We start from the raw sequence: 9,969 nt of genomic DNA, 5'->3' as shown, positions 1-9,969 counted from the left end.
GAAGGGAGGAAGGAGGAAGGGAGGAAGGAGGAAGGAGGAAGGGAGGAGGGAGGAAGGAAGGAGAAAGGAGGAAGGAGGAAGGAGAAAGGAGGAAGGAGAAAGGAGGAAGGAGACAGGAGGAAGGAGACAGGAGGAAGGAGGAAGAAGAAAGGGAGGAAGGAGACAGGAGGAAGGAGGAAGGGAGGAAGGAGACAGGAGAAAGGAGGAAGGAGGAAGGGAGAAAGGGAGGAAGGAGGAAGGAGGAAGGGAGGAAGGAGACAGGAGGAAGGAGGAAGGGAGGAAGGAGGAAGGGAGGAAGGAGGAAGGAGAAAGGAGAAAGGGAGGAAGGAGGAAGGAGGAAGGGAGGAAGGAGGAAGGGAGGAAGGAGGAAGGAGGAAGGGAGGAGGGAGGAAGGAGGAAGGAGAAAGGAGAAAGGAGGAAGGAGAAAGGAGGAAGGAGAAAGGAGGAAGGAGACAGGAGGAAGGAGGAAGGAGACAGGAGGAAGGAGGAAGAAGAAAGGGAGGAAGGAGACAGGAGGAAGGAGGAAGGAGGAAGGGAGGAAGGAGACAGGAGGAAGGAGGAAGGAGGAAGGGAGGAAGGAGACAGGAGGAAGGAGGAAGAAGGAAGGAGGAAGGGAGAAAGGGAGGAAAGGAGGAAGGAGGAAGAAGGAAGGAGGAAGGGAGAAAGGGAGGAAGGGAGGAAGGAGGAAGAAGGAAGGAGGAAGGGAGAAAGGGAGGAAGGGAGGAAGGAGGAAGGAGGAAGGAGGAAGGGAGAAAGGGAGGAAGGAGGAAGGAGGAAGGAGGAAGAGAGGAAGAGGGAAGGGAGAAAAGGAGGAAGGAGGAAGGGAGAAGTTACTCGGGGGCACAGCTGGGAAGCCCAGTTGTTGCTACAAAGGCCCTTCCCTCAGGTCCAGACAGACGGGGGCAGCTTTCCTGACATTTCCATGCTTTTAGGCTTCATTTTGCCTGTGGGATACTGCGTCCAAAGGCTTCTGGATACAATACTGCATCGACAGAAGGGATTTGGGCTGTAACCATGCTGAGAACCTAGAAACACTGCAAAATCCAGATAAAACCCAGACTGCCAGCCAGGCACCAGCCTGCACCCTCCTGAGATTCAAGGGCCCCGTGGATGGGGCCTCAGTGCATCTTCCTGGCCCTTGCAGGGGGTCCTGGGAACAAAGGGGACCTGGCTTCCCTTGGTGTCCAATGACACAGGCAGGTGTGGCCATCAGCCTGTCCAGAGGGGTCTGGGAGGAGTGGCTGCAGAGTCCTGCAGACTTGGACTCAGCACTCACTCTCAGCTCTGCAGCCAGGCAGGAGGCAGGAAGCGCTCCCGGAGCCGCCTAGGTGGGCAGAGGAGTTCTCAGACCCGTGGGCTGCTCCGTGGCAGGGCCCAGGCCAGGCCCACTTCGCAGCCACTCTGGCATGAGCTGGGCAAGAGGCAGGGAGGGGCTCTTGGGGAAGGTTGGTCTTTGTTGGCACTTGAACAACGGGCAGCCCCAGTCACAGAACATGTCCCTGGCCACGCTTGGCGGCTCTCCCTGGCCTCCGGGGCAGAAATGCGGGGGGCTGGACTCACCCGGGGCTACGCCGTACCGCTCCTGCAGACGCAAGACCTGCCTGCTCAGCACCTTCGGACTCAGCTTCTCCAGGCTGAAGGAGGTCACCTCAGGGTACTGTCTGTGGGGAGAGAGAGGCACAGCCTCTGTTGCTGTTTTAAGTTAATACATTTTAAGATTTTTGTTTTCATCAAAGTCATATGCATGCATAGTTCAAACCTCAAGTGAGGTTTATAGGAAAATGCAGGCGTCACCCCCCAGCCCTGCCCACCCCATCCTTAGCACTTGCAGGTCGACATTGAAATGGTTGTGCATTTGCCTCCACGTTTCCGGGTAATATCCTTGGATTGTGATCTCTTGATTACTGACTTCTGGGTATTTGGTACTGACTTCTCCCCACGGAAGATGGACTCCCAAATTAACAGTATTAGAGTTTTAGCTAAATCAGCACCTTCTCACTGGTGATATTCTGGCCTCGTAACGGCCTCAACAGCTCAGCCTTCTGCTGCTGCTTTCAGGGTTGATGCTTCTCTGGCTCTGTTGTCTCTCAGTTTCCTGTCCTGGTCCCTTGACACTTGGCTCCTCCTGCCCCTCCAGCCACTCTCTAGCTCCTGCCCTGCACGGTCCTGGGACTGACCCCCGCCGTGCCCTGGTCCACACCCTCCGACCTCCAGGTAGTGGTGAAGCTCAGCTGTTGGGTGTTTCCCAAGATAAGGTCCACGGAGTATTTTTGGAGCTGTGCACCTCCAGGGTCTGGGCCTGCTGCACACCAGCTTGAGAGTTCAGTGGAGCCAGGACTTCTGGGTCGAGATGACGTTCCCTTAGCACAGGCAGGCTTTGCTCCCAGAACTGCTGTTGAGACCCCAGAACCCGTTCCTCTTCCTGCCCCTCTGATGTGACCTGCTCTTCTGGAGGTTTTGAGGCTCTTCCATTTTCACTAGTGTTGAGAAATTTCATGACGATGTGCCCCCCCAGGGGGTCTCTCTCCACCCCCCCTTCGGCCACTCCACAAACCTGCCAAGTCCAGTTCCTGTAGGGGCTCCCGTGGCCTCGCGTCTGGAAACCCGTCAGTGAAGAATTACTTAGGAATTTCCTTCCCTGCTCTCCCTTCTTCCTGGAATCCCCGTTATTTGTATATTGGACCTTCTTGACGGCATCTCCAATTTTAAACATCTTTTCTCTGATGGTCCTTCTCTTTATGTATTTTGTACTACTTCTTGGAAGACAACTTCAAATTTATCTTCCAAACCTCCCACCGAGCTTTCATTTCTCATCCTGTCCTTCATCCACCAGGTTCTGTCCTATAGTCTGAAAGCTCTTTCTGTGGGAACCCCACCTCCACTTCACAGACACAGTATCTTCCAAAGATCCTGGTTACAGCGTTTGTGCTTTTAAGTGTTCTTTTGCTTCCTCCAAGCTCCAGCTTAGTGTGTGTACTAGTCAGGGTTCTCTAGGGGGACAGAACCCATAGGATATATATACATATATATATTATAAGTAATACATATATAGATATATTTTATATCTATCTATCTATCTATCTATCTATCTATCTATCTATCTATCTATAGTGAGTTTATTAAGTATTAACTCACACAATCACGGGGTCCTAAAATAGGCCCTCTGTAAGCTGAGGAGCAAGGAGAGCCAGCCCCAGTCTCAAAGCTGAAGAACTTGGAATCTGATGTTCGAGGGCAGGAGGCATCCAGCACAAGAGAAAGATGTAGGCTGGGAGGCTAGGCCCATCTCACCTTTTCACGTTCTTCTGCCTGCTTTATATTCTAGCCTTGCTGGCAGCCGACTAGATGGTGCCCCCCAGATTGAGGGTGGGTCGGCCTCTCCTCGTCCACTCAGTCGAAGGTGAGTCTCCTTTGGCAACACCCTCACAGAGACACCCAGCATCAATACTTTGCGTCCTTCCATCCGATCAAGGTGACACGCAGTGTTAACCATCCCCGTGCATTACTGTCAGCGCACCTGTGGCTGGCGAGAGGCCCCACAACCCTGACTGCTCCTGCCCAATGCTGCCCTACAGAGGAGCCACCTCCCTGTGTGCACGGCGTGGCCTGGCAGCCCTGGAAGGCCAGAGGTACTGTTGGCTGAGAAGCGTCTGTGCACCTCCAGCAAGGGTCTCACCTGTATCCTTCTGGTTTCAGCACGGAGCCCCAGCCCCGTCCTCAACCGTGCCACTCACAAAGGCCCCCTGGAGACCCTGTTTCCAGCCCAGCTTCTTGGAGGAATCTGGGCCTCCACTTCCTGTGCCTCCCTGAGGCTCCGAAGCCAACTGGCTTCTTCCATTTGCGGTTCCGCACTCTCAGGCCTCTGAGGACTGTCACCGCCTGGACATCTGCCTTCCAGGTTCCAGCTCCCATCTCCCCTCTTATTCTCTTGAAATTTTTGTCTTCATTTTAAAGCAAAGAGGCAATAGATGCTTGTGTTTAAATGCCACTTTAAACTGTAAGTCCTACTTAAAACTTTTTAAAAAGTTAAATATATATATTTGACACTCTGTCCCCCAGGCTGGACTGCAGTGGTATGATCAAGGCTCACTGCAGCCTCAACCGCCCGGCCTCAAGTGATCCTCCCACCTCAGCCCCCTGAGTAGCGAGACTATAGGCATGCACCACCATGGCTGGCTAATTTTCGTATTTTTTGTAGAGACGGGGTTTTGTCATGTTGCCTAGGCTGGTTTCAAACTCCTGGCCTCGACTGATCCTCCCACTGCATCTGGCAAGTCCCACTTTTTTTTTTTTTTTTTTTTTTTTTTTTGAGACAGAGTCTCTCTCTGTTGCCCAGGCTGGAGTGAGTGGTGCGATCTCGGCTCACTGCAAGCTCCGCCTCCTGGGTTCATGCCATTCTCCTGCCTCAGCCTCCCAAGTAGCTGGGACTACAGGCGCCCGCCACCACACCCAGCTAATTTTTTGTATTTTTAGTAGAGACGGGGTTTCACCGTGTTAGCCAGGATGGTCTTGATCTGACCTCGTGATCCACCTGCCTCGGCCTCCCAAAGTGCTGGGATTACAGGTATGAGCCACCGCACCCGGCCTAAGTCCTGCTTTTTAAGATAAACTATTTACTGAGGGTATAAGTGACACATGGTAAGGTATGCCAATCATGGGTGCAAATGCACTGGTAAACCCACTGTCCAAATCTCAACATAGAACGTTCCAGGCCAGGTGCAGTGGCTCACGCCTATAATCCCATCACCTTGGGAGGCTGAGGCGGGAGGATGGCTTGAACCCAGGAGGTTGAGGCTGCAGTGAGCTGTGATTGCGTCCTTGCACTCCAGCCTTGGTAACAGAGTGAGACCCTCTCTCTAATGTAAAATTTAAATAAAGGACATTCCAGCACCCCAAAGTTTCTCCCGTGTTCATCTCTGTGTATCCCCATCCCACACTTCTCTGACTTCTATGGCCAGAGATGATTTGCCTGATTTTGAACTTGATACAAACGGAATGATAGAATAGGGACAGTTCTGCCACTTTTGGATCTGGTTTCTTCCATGCAGTCTCTGTCCACGCTGCTGAGTGTGACGAGGTTCAGTCTCTCACAGCTGGGTTTGTTTGTTTGTTTGTTTGTTTTGAGACGGAGTCTTGCTCTGTCGCCCAGGCTGGAGTGCAGTGGCGCAATCTCGGCTCACTGCAAGCTCCGCCTCCCGGGTTCACGCCATTCTCCTGCCTCAGCCTCCCGAGTAGCTGGGACTACAGGCGCCCGCCACTGTGCCCGGCTAATTTTTTCTATTTTTAGTAGAGACGGGGTTTCACCATGGTCTCGATCTCCTGACCTTGTGATCCGCCCGCCTCGGCCTCCCAAAGTGCTGGGATTACAGGCGTGAGCCACCGCGCCCGGCCACAGCTGGGTTTGTGAACCGTGATCACTGCATCCACTCTGCTGGTCTGGGGACTAGGGCTGGTCCCAGGTTTCAGAGACGATGACTAAAGCTGCCACGACTGCGAGCTTTTGTGAATAATGAGCTCATTTCTCTTGGGCATATGCTAAGTGGACTTGGACAACATACGTCATAGGGTTGGCATAAGTTTTTTTTGCTTTAGTAGAAACTGCTAAATAATCTTCTGAAGTGTCTGCGACAGTGCACATCCCACCAGCAGTGTGTGAGAGTGCTGGTTGCTCCATGTCCTTGTCAACACTTGGTATGTTCAAATTTTAAATTTTAGCCTTTCTGATAGGAGGTAGTGGTATTTCGTTGTGGCTTCATTTGCATTTCCCTGATATTAATGGTGCTTAGCAACTTTTCCTACACTTATTGGCTATCTGGATATCCTCTTTTGTGACGTGCTTATTCAAGTCTTTTGCTCATTTAAAAACTGGTCTTTTTTTTTTTTTTTTTTTTTTTGAGATGGAGTCTCGCTGTGTCTCCCAGGCTGGAGTGCAGTGGCGCGATCTCGGCTCACTGCAAGCTCCGCCCCCTGGGTTCACGCCATTCTCCCGCCTCAGCCTCCCAAGTAGCTGGGACTACAGGCGCCCGCTACCACGCCCGGCTAATTTTTTGTATTTTTTAGTAGAGACAGGGTTTCACCGTGTTAGCCAGGATAGTCTCGATCTCCTGACCTTGTGATCCACCCGCCTCGGCCTCCCAAAGTGCTGGGATTACAGGCTTGAGCCACCGCGCCCGGCCGGTTTGTCTTTTATTGTTTATTTGCTTTGTAGGTTTTTTGCTTTAAAAATATTCTGGATAAGTCTTTTGTAAGATATGTACTGTAAATAATCTTCTCTTGGTCTAGAAGTTGCCTTATCACTCTCTCAATGATGTCCTTTGATGTCCAGAAGGTATTAAGTCAAATTTGTCATTCTCTTATGTTATTCTTTTTTTTTTCTTTTTCTTTCTTTCTTTTTCTTTTTTTTTTTTTTTTTTTTTGAGATGGAGTCTCACTGTGTCACCCAGGCTGGTGTGCAATGGCACGATATCAGTTTACTGCAACCTCTGCCTCCCAGATTCAAGTGATTCTCCTGCCTCAGCCTCCTGAGTACCTGGAACTACAGACACCCGCCACCATACCCAGCTAATTTTTGTATTTTTAGTAGAGACGGAATTTTGCCGTGTTTGCTAGGCTGGTCTCGAACTCCTGACCTCAAGTGATCCACCTGCCTCAACCTCCCAAAGTGCTGGGAATACAGGTGTGAGCCACCGCACCCAGTCTTTATTCTCAGTGATTTTATATCCTATTTGAGCAAGTTTTATTGCAAGTATAAAAACTACAATTGGCTTTTATAAGCTTACTTTGTAACCAGTGATCTTGCTAAATTTACTTATTAATTCTAATGCTTTATGTGTAGATTTTTTGGTTTTTCTTCCCTACATATAAAAACATATCTTCTGAGAAAATGACAGTTGTTTCTTTGTACCTGGTCTTTGTACTTATTTTCCTGCCTAGCAAGGACCCTGGTGTGGGTCCTTGGTACAGTATTGAATAAAAACAGCGGTTCTCAGACATTAGGCAACAGGTGGCTCAGGGCAGTGATGCCCGAGTGACGGGAAGGGAGGCTGCCAATCACCCCCTTTTCCCTCCTGGAGAAACTTTCCAGCAACATGCGAGGGAAGGGGAACCCAAGAGACACCGGGTGCTTCCCTGAGTTCGCAGAGAAGAGACGCCCAGAAAAAGAGCTGTGGGGCCGGGCGCGGTGGCTCAAGCCTGTAATCCCAGCACTTTGGGAGGCCGAGGCGGGCGGATCACGAGGTCAGGAGATCGAGACCATCCTGGCTAACACGGTGAAACCCCGTCTCTACTAAAAAAAATACAAAAAACTAGCCGGGCGAGGTGGCGGGTGCCTGTAGTCCCAGCTACTCGGGAGGCTGAGGCAGGAGAATGGCGTGAACCCGGGAGGCAGAGCTTGCAGTGAGCCGAGATCCGGCCACTGCACTCCAGCCTGGGCGGCAGAGCGAGACTCCGTCTCAAAAAAAAAAACAAAAAAACAAAACAAAACAAGAGCTGTGGAGCTCTGCAGGGAGCGCCCTCGAGAACTCACCCAAGTGAAGAGCACCCCGCGTGCAAGGAGATCACACAAAGTGGAGGAAGAGCCACCTGAACACATCACAGGGAAGTTTTCAAGCCTTACAAAGAGCTGGGAATAGGATCTGCTCCCAAGACCCAGAGTTTAAAAAGCTTCCTAATTGGCAGGGCATTGACTATAGTTTTTTTTTTTTTTTTGAGACGGAGTCTCGCTCTGTCGCCCCGGCTGGAGTGCAGTGGCCGGATCTCAGCTCACTGCAAGCTCCACCTCCCGGGTTTACGCCATTCTCCTGCCTCAGCCTCCTGAGTAGCTGGGACTACAGGCGCCCGCCACCTCGCCCGGCTAATTTTCTTGTATTTTTAGTAGAGACGGGGTTTCACCGTGTTAGCCAGGATGGTCTCGATCTCCTGACCTCGTGATCCGCCCGTCTCAGCCTCCCGAAGTGCTGGGATTACAGGCGTGAGCCACCGCGCCCGGCTGACTATAGTTCTAAGAAGGCTTTTGCCTCAGAAATAGGGGAAAGTTAGGCCGGGGCAGTGGCTCGCGCCTGTAATCCCAGCACTTCGGGAGGCTGAGACGGGCGGATCACGAGGTCAGGAGATCGAGAGCATCCTGGCTAACACAGTGAAACCCCGTCTCTACTAAAAAATACAAAAATTAGCCGGGCATGGTGGCGGGCGCCTGTAATCCTAGCTACTCGGGAGGGTGAGACAGGAGAATGGCGTGAACCCGGGAGGCGGAGGTTGCAGTGAGCCGAGATCACGCCATTGCACTCCAGTCTGGGCGACAGAGTGAGACTCTGTCAAAAAAAAAAAAAAAAAAAAAAAAAAAAATTACCAGGCATGCAGAGAAGAGGAAATATGAGGCAAACTGTGATGAGTAGAAACTGACCTAGAAATGACATAGATCATAGAATTACTGCAGGACAAAAAGACGCAAATCACCAGCACTGGGAATGAGAGCACTACAGAGTCTACAGATAATAAACAGGTAACAGGAGAATATTATGAACAACTTCAAGCCAGTAAGTTTGACAACTTAGATAAAATGGACAAATTCCTTGAAAGACTAAAACAACCAAAGCTCATTCAAAAAGACATAGGCGGCCGGGCGCGGTGGCTCAAGCCTGTAATCCCAGCACTTTGGGAGGCCGAGACGGGCGGATCACAAGGTCAGGAGATCAAGACCATCCTGGCTAACACGGTGAAACCCCGTCTCTACTAAAAATACAAGAAAATTAGCGGGCGAGGTGGCGGGCGCCTGTAGTCCCAGCTACTCAGGAGGCTGAGGCGGGAGAATGGCGTGAACCCGGGGGGGCGGAGCTTGCAGTGAGCCGAGATCGCGCCACTGCACTCCAGCCTGGGGCTCAGAGCAAGACTCCGTCTCAAAAAAAAAAAAAGACATAGGCCATCTGAATAGTCCTATTTTAAGGAAATGGGTTTTCAGTTAGAAGTAATGCCAATTGGCCGGGCGCGGTGGCTCAAGCCTGTAATCCCAGCACTTTGGGAGGCCGAGAGGGGCGGATCACGAGGTCAGGAGATCGAGACCATCCTGGCTAACACGGTGAAACCCAGTCTCTACTAAAAATACAAGAAAATTAGCCGGGCGAGGTGGCGGGCGCCTGTAGTCCCAGCTACTCTGGAGGCTGAGGCAGGAGAATCGCGTGAACCCGGGAGGCGGAGCTTGCAGTGAGCCGAGATCAGGCCACTGCACTCCAGCCTGGGCGACAGAGCAAGACTCCGTCTCAAAAAAAAAAAAAAAAAAAAAAAAGAAGTAATGCCAACTGCACACAGTTTTCTTAGAAAATTGAAAGACAAAGGAATAATTCCAAGCTCATTCTATCAGGCAAGCATTTTTCTGATACCAAAAGTAAACATATATTACAAAAAAAGACAGTAACAGACCAAGATCCCTTATGGACATGGATACAAACATTCCTAACAAAATTTAAGCAAATGGAATAAAATTACCCCAAAGATAATACATAATGGCCAAGTGAGTCTATCCCAAAATTAACTGATCAAAAAAGAAAAACCATGTGTTCCTCTCAATAGAAAAGTCATTTTTATAAATTCCAGCATACATTTCTGATAAAAATTCTAAACAAACTAAGCATAGAAAGGAACTCCCTTCTTTTCTTTTCTTTTGACAGAGTCTCACTCTGCCCCTGGAGTGCGCTGGTGCAGTCACAGCTTACTGCAGCCTCGACCTCTTGGGCTCAAGGGATCTGCCCCACCTTGGCCTCCCAAAACGTGGGGATTCCAAGTGTGAACCACTGCGCTCGGCCCCTTTGCCCATTTTAATTTGGGTTGTTCATTTTCTTACTGCTGAGTTTTGAGAGATCTCTGTATATTTTGGATAACAGTCCTTTATCCCACATCTTTTTCAGATATTTTCTCCCAGTCTGTTGGTGTCTTCTCACTCTGTTGTTGTTGTTTTGAGATGGAGTTTCACTCTTG

The 9,969-nt window shown here is 50.5% G+C and overlaps 1 protein-coding gene across 1 annotated transcript in view; it reads right to left on the bottom strand.

Moving 5' to 3' along the window:
* EXD3 (exonuclease 3'-5' domain containing 3) overlaps positions 1–9,969 on the bottom strand; it is a 119,498-nt gene that overhangs the window by 47,439 nt on the left and 62,090 nt on the right. Inside the window, exon 8 of the mRNA XM_025359663.1 lies at positions 1,561–1,661. Coding sequence (XP_025215448.1) covers positions 1,561–1,661 — 101 coding nt within the window. The remainder of the gene's footprint in view (positions 1–1,560; positions 1,662–9,969) is intronic.

Source organism: Theropithecus gelada, chromosome 15, assembly GCF_003255815.1.
Source record: "Theropithecus gelada isolate Dixy chromosome 15, Tgel_1.0, whole genome shotgun sequence".
NCBI lineage: Eukaryota > Metazoa > Chordata > Mammalia > Primates > Cercopithecidae > Theropithecus > Theropithecus gelada.
Note: the sequence above shows the minus strand (reverse complement) of the source record. Positions and strands in the feature narration are given on the sequence as shown.